Source organism: Vollenhovia emeryi, unplaced genomic scaffold (assembly GCF_000949405.1).
Source record: "Vollenhovia emeryi isolate VEMERY1.0 unplaced genomic scaffold, V.emery_V1.0 DF939217.1, whole genome shotgun sequence".
In the NCBI taxonomy this organism is placed as follows: domain Eukaryota; kingdom Metazoa; phylum Arthropoda; class Insecta; order Hymenoptera; family Formicidae; genus Vollenhovia; species Vollenhovia emeryi.
In genome coordinates this window covers 1-17,603 of record NW_011967149.1, presented here as the reverse complement: position 1 = coordinate 17,603, position 17,603 = coordinate 1, and the positions used below count along the sequence as shown (strand labels likewise).

The window sequence follows — 17,603 nt, the reverse complement described above, 5'->3', positions numbered from 1 at the left end:
AATCAATTATTAACATTACGTTTATCACGTTTTCTGTTCTAATTTTACAAACATGTATATATAATAAAGAAATGCAGAATAAAATGAAAATGCAGCGCGTCAATGCAATAAATAATAAAGAACGAAACTTGGTAATTAAAAGAATAAGAATATCTACATGTTTAAAACAACAGACCTTGTTCTGTGCTTTCTTGGGGACTTTAATTAATTATTTACATTACGTTTATCACGGTTTTCTGTTCTAATTTTACATATATGTATATATAATAAAGAAATGCAGAATAAAATAAAGATGCAGCGCGTCAATGCAATAAATAATAATGAAGAACGAAACGTGAAAAGAGCAATTAGAAGAATAAGAATATCTATAGGTTTAAAACAACAGAACTTGTTGTGCGCTTTCTTGGAGACTTCCATCAATTATTTATATTAAGTTTAAGACGTTTTCCTGTTCTAATTTGACATACATGTATATATAATAAAGAAATGCAGAATAAAATGAAACTGCAGCGCGTCAATGCAATAAATAATGAAGAACGAAACTTGGCAATTCGAAGAATAAGAATATCCATATGTCTAAAACAACAGAACTTGTTGTGCGCTTTCTTGGGGACTTCAATCCTTTGTTTCTCTTTCGAAAGGCGTGAACTACATTCACCTCATTATAATTGCAGAGAGCGTAAAAAGTAGAAACATGACGCTGAGTACATAACGAGTGCTCAGCAGAAGAAGACGTATTCGTGCGACATCCGACTAATTCGTTATCACACTCGTCACGCATTTTTATACGTATTCCAAGCAGGAATTATTTCCAATCACGTCCGCCGTACGATGTAGCTGTAGTATACACAGTGTCCACAAATAGCTTCTTCGACTAATCTAACATCTACCTTTCCTTGAAGAAAAGACTTGTTTTCGGTAGTTAACGTTAAACAACCCGTTAACTTAAATTTCAATTTAATTCGGTTAAAGTATACTTGAAAATATAGTAATAGAGTCCGTTATTTTTTTAACAATCTTGAAATTCCCAGAAAGTCCTTGAACAATTGAAAAATTGAAAAATTGACACTCGGACGCTTTTACAAAACGAAATGGATTGCGAAATTGACCAGAAATCTCAAATTCCGACTCTGCATAATTAAGATAAACTTAAAATTAATTGAAGAATGAGTTCCCGTTACTCCGTAACAATTCTGAATCCCTCGAACTGAAAAATCATTAGCACTCGGTTATTTTGTGTAAGAAAAAGTTATAGGCAAGGAAACTGTCTTGCCACGAAAACGGGTGTGATCATCGTCAACGTAATACGCCACTGATATTCGATTGATACGTTGCGATATTCACGAAGACGTGGTCCCCTTCGCCTCGTCAGAGTCGCATTGTTGGAAAATTGCGATCGGTAATTCTAGTCGCGTTGTCGACGCGCTAGTAACGGAGTTGCCGGATCCAGCGTGTTTCCGGAGAGGGGCCGTCGGTGCCGGACACGAAAACTACTCGCAACAATCGACCGTCGTCTCTAACGAGATCAGCCTGTATTAGGGCAAACAATAGCCGAAGCCTTACTTCACCGTCTTTCCGTCATAATGCAATTTCGCGCCAGACAAGACCGAAACGAAAAAAAATATTTTGTTCCTAATATTTTAGTTGCAGATACTTGCTAAAAAAAAGAAACACTCAAATACAATTCAACGATCCAAAGTATAAATACCTGAGGATTAAAAGCGAAAATACCTACACGTATCTTTTATTTTGTATTTCATATTTCAATAATACTCGTTATTCGTTTAGATTAGAGAGTATTCTTAGTTTTTCATAACGCGGCAAGAATAAAAGTTGAATAAATCATGCAAACCGTTTCACGTATACATATAATAACATTTCAGGGAAATTTGGATGAAAATTTGGTTTAACGGAATAGATAAAATTTGAAATGAAATTGAATTAAAATTTACTTTGCTTCTAGCGATAATTTAACAATTTTAATATGCGTTGTAATCATATTTTCAATTATCCCACTTTTATTTCAACGCGGTGTTTTATAACTTTCGCGAATTTGTAATTAGTGACAGAAATTCGTGTACTATAACATTCTGCAAAATAATTATTCAACACAATCTGCGTAAATCCGCGTTGTTCCATGAGAATTCAGCCAAGTTGAGAAACGCGCACGATTGAAATTATGGCGACAGACTCTTAGTTTCTCCGTAGCGCTCTACGGATCTTTCCGGTCTTTCTAACGCGCGGATTCAGAAGATGGCGACGGCTACGGAATAGAAAGTAGACGCAATCTCTCCTCAGAACAGTCGGTTATTCTTGGAATACCCCGCAAATTTATGGTACAGCGGCGAGAGGAAACTCTGAGAAGTTTCTCGTCCCGAAACTTATTAATTAATAATCCCGCCTTAAGGACGATGGGATCTCCCGACTGCGTTTAGCAAGACACTTGGTGTACTCTATCATACGATATTTAATGAAGAAGTGTGAGAACGATGATAAGATGGAAGAAGCGAAAATTCAATAGGATTAATTCAATAGGATAGAGACGTGTAGTAAAAACATTTCACGTTTGTAATTCAAGAACAGTCGTATTGTTGCGAGTGCGGACTAGCGACAAAACAGACAAATGAGGCGTGTGTATAGAAATGAAGTATTTTATCTCTTCAAAATTACGCTAAAAGCACACATTTTGCATATCACCGCGCATTACTTTCACATGAAACAGATGCAACGAGGATATGTTTAGCATTTCTTTCTTCGATTTCAAAAGCACGGGAAAAAGAAATATTTACTCAAATATGTACAGGCAGAAAATTTGTTCAACTTGAAACGCAAATCCGGGAAAGTAAACATTGCGATTTTCTTATGTGATGCAATAACAAACATACCTGTAAGTGTAACAGCGGGAGTAACGATAAAAGTAAAGGTAGGCAGAATTCTAACTATTTTCCGACCGGTTTTTCGATCGCGCGCGATTGCTTTTATTGCGGCAAGAATGGAGGCGAGTTGAATCGATCGGGCCGAATGAATACTTCATAAAGGTTCTCCAATCGTATTCCATCGCTCGCCGCACTATTAACGGTTACGAGCTCGCGAGCGGCTCCTCTTCCCGATCGACTCGACGGCATTCTACGAAAGTAACGTCATTAAGACGAAACTTAAGCAGGTCTCGAATTTAGAGAGACCGACCGGTATGCAATTGAGAAAAACCCCCTCGTTAAACTTTCCCCTCGGAATAAAAGGTCGGCGTGGGTGGTAACTCGAGGCCTGTGGAAGCTCGGGAGGATTTAGGGAAAGAGCGAGGCGGAGAGAGCCGAAGAAACGGTAATGAGAGAAATTCGGAATAGAGCGAAATTCGAACCTTTCGCCCTACTTGTGCGGAGAGCAACTAGCATAGTTACTGGCGGTTGTTGCGGTCATCGATAGCTCCCTGCCCCCCCCCCGTCGAGAACCTCAGTGCATTTCTCGGCGCGAATAATTAATGTAAATTATTATTAGTTATTATCAAACTATCGCCACCGTAATAATATTATCAAAATGTAATCAATAATAGTTGAGCCACATTAATTCGTGATTTATTTATGTAATAATATAATAACTTTGTTTAATAATACATAAATCAAGAATATATAACAGCATCATTATCTAATGCAATAATTACTTTATTATTAATCCATTTGTTTCTCGTATACATTTAGTGTGCTCGATTGTAAATGGATTTCTATTAACTATGACAGTATTAATCAAATATACCGGGGTCTTTCCATACTTTATACGTATATGTTTATACATAGAAAAAAAAACTGAAAATATGAAACTTATAAACGGCAGAGTAATGAAACTAGAAACTCATAATGCACCTAAAACGAATTATTCATAATTGCTTTTAAAAAGTCTTCAATCAACATGACCTTGTTTCGAATAATATCACCTTTTGATATTTCTGGTATCATATGCACAGACTAAAATTACTGCTATATTTAAACTATATAAAACTTGGAAAAAGGCGAAAGTGTTGAATTTAACGTGTACATTTCTCAATGTGCACCGAGAAAGACTAGAGCAAATCAGCAGAATTTAATTCACCCAAAAAGAAAAGGGAATTTCGTTAAATATATTTACTAACTCCAGCAAAATGTTCCTATAAAGTAGTTTCAAGTATTACCTTTACTCTTTTCCTCTGCAGACACAAGCCTTATCCTATTACGCTTCGCTTCCGGAAGAGAAGCACAATTAAATGTTTCGCGAGGCAAATGTACCTACTTATTAAACTCCTACGAAATTTCCCCGAGAATTTCTCACGTCTGGGTAAATTTTTGGGACTACGTTTTCGACCACGCGCACCCTGCTCCACTTGCTCGAGCCGTAGGTGCCCCGAGGGTCAGAGGCAACGAAACGTGGGAAAGAGTGGGGCTGGCAAGTTCACAGAGATAAGGAGAGCCTCGTTAGAATAGGCGCGCTGCCCGCTGCCCACACGCTGCCCCCTCGTCCACGGGTCCGCGAGTGAATGCCTTATCGTTTGATTCGCCTCGTTTGTTGCCCGAACCGCCACGTCTAAAGAAAGGCAGGAAATCTCGTGCGGTTATTCCCGCGCGCACGTGCACGCGCGGCACATGCTAGCGTGACTCGCGGGGGTACAAGAGAGCGCGAAGAGAGGAAGGGAGACAGAATCAGAGAAAGAGAGAGAGAGAGAGAAAGGAAGGGGATCGTGCGGATTTGTCGATCAGAAATGGATTCGGGGTTATGGGTCGTCGAATAAAGTTATAACTCGTACGCAAACCGCCGGAACAATGGTATCCCGAGGTGAGTGGTATCCTCGACGTCACGCAATATACGCTCGCAGGAAAACGCAGAGCTATACGTAACTTAGACCTGCATACACGCACGTCTGCAACGTGCGCTCGGTGGGTCGGATGGATATACGTACGCTGCCGTTTCTGAAGTTAAGCTAATGCCCATGCCGCGAATGTCTGAGGAATTTATTCCTCTATTTGAGAGATTGAAGTGGATCCGAGCGATATACGGCCAGACCTACCGCGTAAAAACTTGTTGCGGAGATATTGCTAATCTATCTCTTTAAATAGAGAGAGAAACGAGGGCATTACTATTTCAATATCTTATCACAATATTGCGTATGTATGTATCTTCCTTTTTGAGTTTCATGTTATGGAACAATTCTAGCCTGCATAATACTAAGGAAATATCAAGATAATACCCTCCCGTAACAAGATCCTACGTCTGAATACAAAGTATTTTTAACATACCTATGAATAATTCAATAAAGTTTCATGTATAGGTTACCAGTGTTATTGCGTCTGTATAACGGCATAATTTATAGTATTATGTATAAGCTGTAAATTTGCATTATATAACATTTGTGCGAGGAGCCCGCCTATTAATGGCAGCATTTTTCATCTAAATTAATGTGCGCCCATAATCCCAAAAAACGTTGGAAGAGAAATAAGGACCCACTGACACGGTAACCTGAACGAAAATCGTAAGTCGGTCCCTCGAGTCCCCCCTTGTTAAAATACAAATCGCATATTAAACTGTATATGGGATACCAGCAAAAAAGCGTGGAGTAGGTCATCGTTCAAATATTCCTCGCGAAATGAATTGCTGAGGATTATAGGAAATCGAAGGTCGGCTGAATTGTTGATGAACCATTATTTGCACCATAAACAAATCAAAGCGACGAGGCCGAATGACTCATGGCATGATATACATTCCAATATTTACAACCAATAAAAAATCTGATATATTTGTAACGTAAAACTATCAAAATGTCAATCCGAAAGTCTAATACATTTAATAGAATTATTAACTGTATGATAAACGTCAAACGTTACAAGCTTAAGAGATACATAAGCATACATTCAGTTAAGACTTGTGTACTCATTACAGTAATTTACACCGCGGGAACGTCGTCGGCCACAAAATTCCGTCTGCGATTCATTTAATTTCATCGCGATGGATCGAAGGTAACGGCCAGCTTCTCGTCAAAGAGAAATGCGAAAGCCAGAGACGCTCTCTACAAAGTATGCTCTCCGTACCCTAATCATTTCGTCCCCTTTTTGGCACGGGGGCCACGACATCCATTTAAAGCTTTGGCAGCCTCAGAGAGAGACGCCGCCGCCGCCGCCGCCGTTTTCGTTCCTTTCGTATTTTTCCCTTTCGTGCGCCGGAGCAGCGGGCGAAACGACGGACTGCCCTACTTTCGTTATTGCCGGAGCTATTTCGATTGGCAGATCGGATGCACACACTCTGTGCGAGTCTCGTTCACCTCGATAAACTCGTTTGGCGGCGGGAGGTATATGCCGATGCGATTCCGACGGGCGCGCACGCGCGCAATTTTGAAGCGCCCGTGACGGAATATCCGGCACGACTCGAAACGATATCGGCGATAAAATTTTACCTTAAGACCTTCCGTAATATCTCGGGGGGAAAAAAACGAGTCGATAAATTTCGAACGCTCGAGTAGCGAGCGCGGCGCGGAGATACGTGCACTGCTTACCTCGGTTGTCACCAACGTCGTTTAACTTTGATCTTGGTTTAACTCATCCTTAGTCTCTTACCAAGGGGTCAGTTAGAAGGAGACAAAGCATGAGTTGAACTAAGATCAAAGCTGAACGACGTTGCTGAAAATGGGCATTGGTAAACAAATGAGCAGGAAGATCCTAGTTGAAATCCAACCAAGAACGCCGGCTGGTTTTTATTCGATTGCCACCTCTAAAGGAAAATGGCAACCACCGGGAATATTCTCTGCCACATACACAGCCCTTTGGGATCTGACCCTCCAAGTTGGAGGTCAGTAGGCTGTGACAATTTACTATACCGGAATGAAAGCAAATCTTGTCTCGAAACCTCAAATAAAGCCTCAGCTGTTGGAAAAGAAACCAAAGGAGCCCCGAGTCCGACTTGGAATGCAGTGTCATAGAATAGAAATATTAGTCTCTCGCACGGACGTGCGTCAAACGTGTCGTTTGGTCTGTCCGACGGAGCATTGATCTTGATCCAGAAACGCTCTCGCGCGACAAACACCTGTCTCGCGCGGGATTGACTTTCTGCAGAGCGAGGAGAACTCGATGACAGTTCGGAGATTCGATCCGTGAATCGGTCGGCCTCGGAGCCAAGACCGGTGACCAGAAAACAACAGCAACATCGACGCGATCCGTCGCCGCTTCGTAATGGCGCGAGCGAGGGGTGGAAGGGCCGAGGGCGGGAGAGCGAGAGGGGAAAAAGAACTCGAATGCTCCTTAACCACGGACGTCGGCGGCTTTGAGCGCGCGGCGATAACTCGCGAGGGGAAACGAGCCGGTGGTTATCCGCCGCTCGCGGAACGATTTAACGGCAGGTTTGCTCGGCCGGGTTAATGATAGCCCGAGCGAGGAAAGTACTCGCGGCGGTGGCGACGGCGACGGCGGTGGTGGCGGCGGTGATGGTGGCGGCGGTGGCGGCCGGGGCCCCAATGGGTGGCACGCGGGTCAGGTGCTCTCGGTAGAAAGTGAACCAACCGTGTACTTGGAACTCGCGAGAGAACGAGAACGTAACCAGTCGGTCCGGCTCGACGAGGGCGGGGGACAGGAAGGGAGTCCAACGACCGGCTCGAAACGTGTCCCACTATCGAGGAGGCACGTCCCGATGTTATTGCCGACATAAAGAGACCTCCCCGCGAACGAGACGTGCGCCCCGTCGGCGCGGATTCGCTCGTTCGTCGGGGAATTAAAAAATAAAGGAGGGATCTTTCCCGGGACGTCGCGACGGCCAAACGTGAATTCGGGTTACGCGGCCCGCGGGGAGACGAATCGATGCGACGACGTCCCTCTCGTCGGGATTACCGTTTATGGAAAGCTGACGGGGCTATTTCGAAAATACGGAGCGCTACGTAGATGGGAATTGGCGCTGAATAATTCTTAAGATAACATTGATTTCTTTTTATTCGCGGCACCCGATCGAATAGTCAGACTTTTTTCTATAATTATTTATTAACGTTAATTTTAATCAACTAAATTCTCCACCGTCGTGCATAGATAATCAGTTAGTCTAGGAATAAATTAATAATCAAATCAGAGCCAAATTAAGCCAATAGATTAAAGTAAAGAATCTCTTAGCGTCTAAAAAAAATTAAATTATCTCTTCATACATTTGCCGATGCCGAAAATAGCTTTGCAGAGAAATTAATATATTTTTTAAAAGAAATTATGTCATGAATTAATTCTCTTTGCAGAGAGCGAGACTATTTCAAACATTGTATTTCGAAAATTCGTATTAAATGCAAAATTTAATTTTCGTTGAAAAAATTTTATATAAAAATACGCCAGCATAAACAGCTTTCAGAGACAATTTCGAGACAGTAACAGGATTATTAATCTCAATATCAATCTGAGTTACTAGACGGATAATTCTAGACTAGATTAAATCGTAAAAGTGGATCTCTTCCTAACACGATGTATAATACAGTGGATTTGAGTCACTTTAAAAAACATGACCGGCTTATTACTCTCTCATTGAGAAAAATGCTCATCGGATAAACCTATTACGTTTTCTGATTAAATTATGGATATATCCAATGAAATTTATCCGATGAAAATGCAGTTACCGATAAAATTTGATTGAAAAGCCGATCATATTTTTCATCGGATATACAATTTAATTGAATATATCCGTTTGTTATTATGTAATTGGATTATCTGATTATATTTAATCGGACATTTTTCTCAGTGCTAAAAATTAATCAGCAAACTGTGACTAAAAACAGTGAATTTCAAAAGATTAAACGACCTACACTACAAAGAGGAAAGTCATTATAATGTGTCTGAGAATGTCATTATAATACTTCAACATGTTAATTGAGTGCGTTACATTATAATGACTTTCCTCTTGTCTCTACTCAGTTCGTCACAGTGGACTGGTATTGGCCAAACAATTGACTAATGACACAGTAATTATTACTCAGGTATGAATTTATAGTTGATTTGCGATAGGCCTTCAGCATTGTTGTATAATTTGCAATTTGCGATTTCAGATCATTTGAAAAGGGCCCAAATCCGGATTTGTAATCGGTTTTTGAATAAAAACATTGGCCAGTGTATCTTATGAAATTTAGTTTCAAATTACTGGCGATATATAATGACCACTTTTGTTAAAAACAGTGAATAATCACTGATTTATAGTCGTAAGTATACACTGAGAAAGATATCCGATTAAGTATAATCGGATAATCCAATTGCATAATAACAAACGGACATATCCGATTAAATTGTATGTCCGATGAAAAATATGATCGGTTTCTCGATCAAATTTCATCGGTAACTGCATCTCATCGGATAAATTTCATCGGATATGTACATAATTTATTCGGAGAAGTTAATCGAAAAAATTAATCATCGGAAACACTATTTAATTGGTCTACCCGATGAAAATTTTTCTCAGCGTACCACTACGATTTTCAGTGATGTCCTTATAACTGCAAATCAGTGACTATTCACTGTTCTCAGTGATAATCCACTTTATTTTTAAAGAGTATTTTGCCTGGCAAATGTAACAAAAATAAAAAAGCCACAAAAGGATGTGAAAAATTTATCAACTGATAAAATGGATAAAACCTACAAAAATCAAAGTACAGCAATGTGCTTAGCTTGCGAGAGCTTCGTCCAATAACTTCTCAGAAAACGAATTAATACGATAAGGTCTCAGTAAGAGAGCTTATTGACATTAAATCAATACGCGTAATAGATAAGCTTCCTCGCGGCGCTATCAAATTTTCATTATCTGTCCTCAATAATGGATCGAGTATCTGGAAATGTAATAGAGCCTCCTACATAATTAGTACGTCGCAGAGTGTAGGGAGCAGCGGATACAATTTTTGCTGGGGGCAAACCTTTCAACTTAACGAACGAAGTAATTTTCGTTCCAAGTCCCGAGCGCGCAGGGCCGCGATAAAAAGAGCGGAACTTTCGCGGGGGAGTACACCAGAGGGAAAAACGAGTTTCCTCGTCGGAAACACTCCATGCTTTCCCACGTCCGAATCGTTCGACGAACGCGACGAAGAACCGCCGGCTGTAAGTACCGACCGATCCGAAAATAGTATCCTCGCTATATGCCGTCTATAAAAATGAAACGTAATCGATCCCGCGTCTCGCGATGTCTCTATGCCTATGCAGAATTACGAGTTACGTGATCCTGTAAGAAACGGCCGTCGTCAATTATTGCAATGTGCAGACGTATAGCTAAACTGAGACTGAAATAGCCCGTGTTATTCTACGACTGGGTAGCGTAATCGAAGGATGGATATAACGGAGAAACAATAGATCGGAATGCAGTATCAATCACTGATTTGCGCATACTTGAGAATACAACGAACATGAAATTGTCCTAAAATCAAAATCGAAAATTAAATCTAACAAAAATATAGACCACGTGTTAACAGCGTTTGAAATGCTCGTACGTTGTAATAATAAATAATTAAAGTTAATATTACGTAACAATAAAAGGCTGTATAACAAAACGCCATCAGAACGTTTTTTAAGTGTCTGTCTAACGATAAGATAACTTTGTTGCCTCTATAAATACGGGTATTCAAAGAGTGTAGTTAACTTTTACCGCGCGAAGATGATTTGAAACTTCCTCGGGTTTACACGTGACTCATGTCCGGAGGAGTACGCGTGACTTTGAAATATTAATCGATGACCTAAAACAATGCTAGTAACGCTACTTTCAATTACTTTCACGACAAGCGCTTTCCTTTTCATAACGGAAACAATGACGAACTTGTTTTATGGACGTGCCATTATACTCACTATCTCTTGTATCAAAATAGCGTAATGATGACGGAGCAGCACGTCCCGAAAGTGCATAAAGTCCGCTTTGACAACAAATATCACGTTCCCTTAAATTAATTTTCCCTTGAAGAAAAGTTGACTTCGCGCGAGGTGCCACGGTCTCTTTTCGCAATTTTTCATATTAAGTTAAAAATTACGCCAAGATAAACTAGGGAAACGAATGTATTTCTAGCTTCACGTGAAAATATGAAAATAATTACAGTACAGAGGTACACACCGCAGCGACGATTCTTAATAAACTCAGCTGTGTCAAACGTGAATCCCTTTTAAAAGTTCCGAGGTTCTCAATGTTTACTTAATTTTATGAAAGCTCTCGTTTATCAACGTTACGAGGGCTCATCTATATTATTTATTATCCCGTGACGTCGGGCTCGAGCTCTCTTTTCCTCAGGAAAACTCATCTTTTTGGAGAAACGCGACACCTGAACGACATCTCCGCGCATGGGGGGAAAAGTGGGCGAATACGCGTTAATGAGGACATCCGAGTGACACGAATTGTTAGAGCGTGCAATTACAATTCATGACTCGTATTTGCTTTCAAAGTTGAGATCAATATCGTTTCGACCTCTCACTCTACAACGGAAATAAAGCGAGCTCTCTCGAAAGCGCAATATATCCAAAAATAAAGTCAACTACAACGCACAAATAATACTGCAATCAACCTCTAATTAACCCCTTTCAAAAGTTAATTAAGAAATAGCTCTTTCTCTCTGTCATGCTGTTACATTTGTTGGATATCAACATGCAATTAATTATATTTTCTCATGAATAATACAAGAAAGTAACTTTTAAACACCGATTTGTAATAAAACGATGTTTATGTCGCGTAGTGTATTATTGTTTCTAGCAATCGATTATTTTCATAAAAAAATTTGTTGTATTAGGATCACGATGCTACTGAGGGAAGTAACTTTTAAGCGCCGATTTATAATAAAATTATATTTATACCGTGCAACACATTTATTGTCTCTAATAATCTATTATTCTCGCAAGCTTTGGTTAAGATCATAACGCGATTGACAAGACAGACGCCGCGGCCGATTTGTGCAATCGCAGCAGGTGCCATCTTCGTCATGCCCTAGTTACGGGGACCTGTTTGGGACCCGTCTCCTCGCGTGCGTACACACCGTGCGCGCCGAATAACGAATGAATCATGCCGCGTACGCGAAGCGGCGGCAGTTCACTTTCTCCCCTCGGTTTCGTCCTCAATTATCCCGGAGCGGGGGGTTGGGGGGGGAGGGCCCGTGTAATTACACGGGTGAGATGGCTCGCTGGGCCGCGGGCGGCCAAGTGAATCGCGGATAACGATTTTCTTTTTCGGGGAGGCCCGGGGACCCCTTTCACTCGACCCGCTGGCGCGAGACCCGGTTTCCTTCCAGTCCAAGAAGGCAGCGTTATTTCCACGTTACACGAATGTTATCAAACTATCAAACATAGCCCTGAATATGTATGACGCACTGTACGCAATCGATGTGTTGTAGGAGAAATAAAAAAAAAGATTAGATAACAGATTCTCTAATTCCCCATACAAGAGTCACCCTCGCTAATAATTAAGGTTGAAATTCAATTGAAATAAGTCGTTCGTATTTACAACTTTCTAATAACTCTCCTTTTTCCCTTGCTACTGGATACGTAAGAATGTTATTTATATATCCATAAAAATGTGTGCCATCCACATCAACTGATACGACCGCTGAAGGATCTCAGGTGGCGACAAAGCGCTGCGAAGTACAAGTGAAAAACGAACGGTGCAGCGCGAAGGTACGGGGACCCCACGGTGCAAGCAACTGGTCTCCGATGTTTTGCAATCCGACGAACGTAAATCGCGAGACACAACAAAGTGGAGGAGACACCTGTAGGCGACACGCAAGTGACATGGGCACAATGGGCACACTTAGGCCAATTATGGCGCAATCGTAGTCACGTTACTTCTGGGAAGTCGTGACAACGATGCCGCCGAGAGAGATCCCCGCTGATACACAATGTGCATAAATTTGTTTCCGGGGAACTCCGGGCTCCCACACCGCCGCGGGCTTTGCCAAATATGTCTATATAAATCATCGTGCCGCGCACTTTCGCGCACTCGTATCCAGCCCGATTCAGCCGATCGCGCGCAACAATGCGCGGGCCCCGCCGTGTTACGCGCGTGCACGTTCAAAGGCAAACAAATTTGCATGCAACCTTATACGAGAGGTACCCCGTTAACCGTTAGGGGAAGAACCGCCTATTTTTACGAGCGAGCTTTAACCCCTTCGACCCGGCCACTAAATGCCAGACCATTAATATTAAACGTTCTTAGCTCAAGTTCGTTCTTAAGCCGCCGCGAATTATGGGCTATACGCGTGCTATAAAAATTTATAGGACGTTTTAACGTGCGCGTAAGTTCGCTCGTAAGAAGAGCCAATAAAAATTACCCGATATTACATTTTATGAATGATAAATTAAGAGATTGTCTCGAACGTTCGTCGCAGTTTTACATACAGTTGCCTCTTGAGATCTACCATAATTCTCTATCCGCGATATCGACGGATTACGTCCAAGATGTATCGATTTGAATATTATTTCTCCCGTGGAGGTGGGAAAGCGAGCTTCATAGATTTGAAATGAGAATTACGCATCCAAAAAGTAAATATGCTAAATGTTATACAGGTCTATTCAACGTGTTTCAATTTCTGACTAAATTTATCTGTAATTTCGACTATTTAATTCATCCCGATGATGTGCATTCGCGGTCGAATCTATTCGCCGAGATCCTCCCTCCATTTTCGGCTTCTCAAACGCGAACTGTGCTCCTTCGTCGCGCGGGAGGAAAATATCCCGACGGAGACAAGTGTACAAGACGCGTTCGACGACGGTGAAATACAGATATGCTTTCCGCGCGATTTCCGATAAGAGGGTGACTCCCTGTGCGAAACAAGAGAAAGAGGAGGAGGAAGAGGATAGTCCGGGGCCAAGAGGACCTGGGGGAGGGTGGAGACGGAGAGGATGACGAGCGGGAACATCCCGGTGGAGAAACGGCGAGGGGGAGCCGCGAAGGGGGGAAATGACTGGCAACGACGCATGCTGGTGTTGCGGTATCGGACAGTAAAAGTCCTGGAGAACAATGGATAAACGGAATGGTACTGCCGAGACCTTTCAGGCGATCGGGTAACCGGCAAAAATGCGCGCAACACAATGGATAGGATCACGCCCTCCGACGAGAGTCCTCTCTTTCTCTCTCTCCCTTTCTAACCGCGGCTCCGAACGTTCGTTTTCCACGGAGCGTAAACCCAAGCTCGATCGTCCACCCACCCATCCGACCGTGAAAGAGAAAGAGTCGAGAGAGATTAACGCTCGCTTGTCCGGCGATAATTAGATTTCTTTTTGGAAAAGACTGACTTGATTGTCAAAGAAGCGCTTATAAAATTTGGACGCACGAAAAAGGGGCCTACACATTTACACGGAATGTTACTGTGACTTTTCCGACCATTTTCTTGGAAAAATTAATCCTATCAAGACGCCAGTGTGGCCTATTTTGTTTATTAAAGATGCTTTTTAGTTCTACAACGAGAATATTTATTATATTTTCTTTCGTAGATATATATATTTTTTAATATCACTGAAGTTTGGTTTTCCTGAATAAAATTTTCCTAATCTCCTTGGAATCTTTAGTGAAAATATATTTATGACCTCAGTACGTAAGTGCACAATTATACGTAAAATTCACAGAGTATAAAAGTCGGATTTGTATTATTAATTTTTTTAAGTTCTCGAGCGCTAAATGAGACGCGTGGCGTCATCTGTCACAAGCGACGTGAAACCGTGACAACATACGTCGAATGCCGCGTAGATAAAACAGTCGCTCTTAATACCGACGACTATACGCGATTTTAGCAGAAATAAAAAAAAACATTGCAAATATAAATAGAAAAGACCATTCGATATTGATTTCTTGGACGCTGTTGTAATTAGACATGCACCGAACCATGGCGGTGCATTAAAACAATTATTTGGTCACCTTATCCAAGATTTTGAACGATGAGCAAAACAAATTCGATTCACGAAGAGATTTCTCTCCGAATTTTTTAGACTCCAATCATCCGAACACTCTGTTCTCACGGTATTAATATTTATCATCGTTATTGCCAAGCAGACGCATATCGTGTACTTGTCAGTTTTAACAAAATGACAGGAAATGCGCAAACAAATTTCGAGAGAAGAGACCCTCCGATAAAGTCGCTCGACAAATAAAATCTCTCCACTTACCTTGCAAGTTGTCCAACATGAATGACAGCAGCTTGTTCGTCCCCGCGGGCTCCCCGTTGCCGTACAACGTCATCACGTCCTTGTTGAGCGGATTCCCTTGAAGTCCGAGCACTTGTAACTGGAACAACTTTCCTAGTTCGTACGGTAACACGCGAAGGTAGTTTTGGTTCAATAACAACTCCCTGAAACAACACAATAATAGATTGATTACATGAGAGAAGAGGAGCCACCTATGCTTGTTATCAAAGCGAACGCCTCTCGGTTCACTTCCAGGTGTCCGTTCTGGCATACCTGAGGTAGATGAGCTCCCCCAGTTCAGCAGGCAGACTGCGCAGCTTGTTGCTACTGAGATCTAGAATACGCAGGTTGACAAGACGGCCGATCTCGGACGGCACCCTCTGCAGGCTGTTGTCATTCAAATACAACGCCGTCAGATGAGTCATTTGCCACAAATTTGGGCTCAGGTTCCTTATACTGCCTGTTATCTCCAACTCCGACCAATGAGATTTCTTCCCTGACTGATAGTCGTCGGGACACATGAGCGTATACATACGACGCGGGTTGGAGTTCTCATACTTGTCCTTGTGATTGCGGGACATGTTATAATATTCTACAAAGAGAACAGAAAAGATTCCTGTTAAAACTAGTACACCATGCATTTGTGATCTCTTGTAGTTCAAGCATCATTACAGCATATCTCTCAGACACTCCTTGTGCAACAGAAAGATGAACGAGTCTCTAAAGAGGCACAAGAAGTCTTACATAGCTACAGGCACACCTATTAAAACTTGAACGGTTAATAGACAATGATTCTCAAGCTTCTTGGCACTACTTATCAGATGTAAGTGTATGCAAGCTACGTTGCCTTTTCAATTGCTCCAAGGCAACGCGCGTATCTGAGAGACACACACACTAACAGAACTAACGTGAGATCACTACTCGTTACAAGTCAATGAGAACAACCAGGCTTGTGTCTTACGGGCGAAGGAAAAGAAAACACGGATGCGCGCGTGTGACTCTAACGCACGCCGGACGCGACGGGGTCTCTCAAGCTCGCAAAGTTAACGCGGGCGAACAATGCTGATCGCGAGACGACGGATTTCATCTGTTCCATACTAGCCAGGTACAAGCCCCATAACCTATGACGGCGAAACGAGGTTTTCGCGGGCCACGCCGGGCGGACGTGCCGGGGACGCGGCGATCTCGGCGCGGAACGCGACGCCGGACCGCCCGGGGTTGGCTCGACCGCCCGCGGACGCGAGATTCGCCAGGCGGTGGCGGGTATTTTCAGCGTCAACCACTGGTCCTGATCAGAGTGGGCCCGTACGCTCGCGAGGACGGGCCGACGCGTTCGGCCGATTTCCAGGCCGCGGACGCGGCGGCGGCCCCCGAGGGCGGCGTCCCGCACGCGCGACGCTCGTTACGTACCTTCATCTACTCCTTCAGCACAAACGAGACGCGCGGGGAGTTGTTACCGAGTGAAAATTTCCGCGTAAACAAAACTACCTTGACAAACACGGATCCTCCATTTATCAACTGCACCGATCGTGCGCCAAACGGAGCTGCCCGATTGGCCGAAGCTTCCCGAAGCAGCCGACGCGACGTCGCGCCGAGTGCGCAGGTCCACGCGAGTGGGTCGCCACGAGCGTGCGCGGCTAGGGAATTTACTGTCTGGCGGGAAACTTTCGAACGGCGAAATATCGGACTTATATTATCGCCTTCTAAATATTTCATACAAACACGTGCAAAGTCTGTATCAAAATGTTTAGGCTCGTCGAATTTACCTCTTCTAAGATCGCGATCGGCTTTCTTATTAGTCCTTTAAAAGCTTTAGATATTCTGTAGTTTTAACGTACCTCTTTTCTTGTTTTCCTCGCTTGCAATCAACTCCTCGCTTACGATCTTTCTTACAATTAGATCAATTTGAACTCCTTGGGGATTTTCGATCTTAATTTTTGGAACTTTGAACTTTTCAGGAGTTTCGATGTTTGGTTCACATTTGCTAGCCCCAGCTCCTTTGGATTCAGTATTTCTTTTCTCTTCGATTTGTCCGCTTATATTAATTCCACTTCCCTGGACGTTTCCGATTTTAAATTGTTGAATTTTACTTTTTGTATATTTTTCGGTTTTTAGTTGAAATTTTTCATTCTTAGTTTGTAGAGGCTCCTTCATACTGTTTTTCTTTTCTTTTTCGTGTTGCCTTCTTAGAATTTTAATTCCTTCAGGGTTTTCGATCTTAGTGTTTTGACAGATTCTTCCAAGTTCTTCGATTTTTGATTGAAATCCTCTGTCCTCAGTTCCAGGTTTTATAACATTGATCCTGTCTTTATTGACATTTTTTTTTGACAGAACTACTATAGAACTTGTTTAGCCTATCACAAGAATTCTCATTTCTTAACTCACTTTCCTTTAATACCTGCGTATCCTCAATTAAGTCCAGGACCATTTTTTCGGCTAATTGCAATGTCTGTTGATTTTTTTCGAGGGTTGAAGGTGAAACAAACCAAGATAGTCCCGCGA

The 17,603-nt window shown here is 42.2% G+C and overlaps 1 protein-coding gene across 1 annotated transcript in view; it reads right to left on the bottom strand.

Moving 5' to 3' along the window:
- LOC105560909 (CCR4-NOT transcription complex subunit 6-like) overlaps positions 1-16,654 on the bottom strand; it is a 584,882-nt gene extending 568,228 nt beyond the window's left edge. The window contains exons 1-3 of the mRNA XM_012010419.1: positions 16,512-16,654; positions 15,375-15,693; positions 15,084-15,265 (exon numbers count right to left, since the gene is read on the bottom strand). Coding sequence (XP_011865809.1) covers positions 15,084-15,265; positions 15,375-15,682 — 490 coding nt within the window. The 5' untranslated portion in view covers positions 15,683-15,693; positions 16,512-16,654. The remainder of the gene's footprint in view (positions 1-15,083; positions 15,266-15,374; positions 15,694-16,511) is intronic.
- Positions 16,655-17,603: the final 949 nt, after the last annotated feature.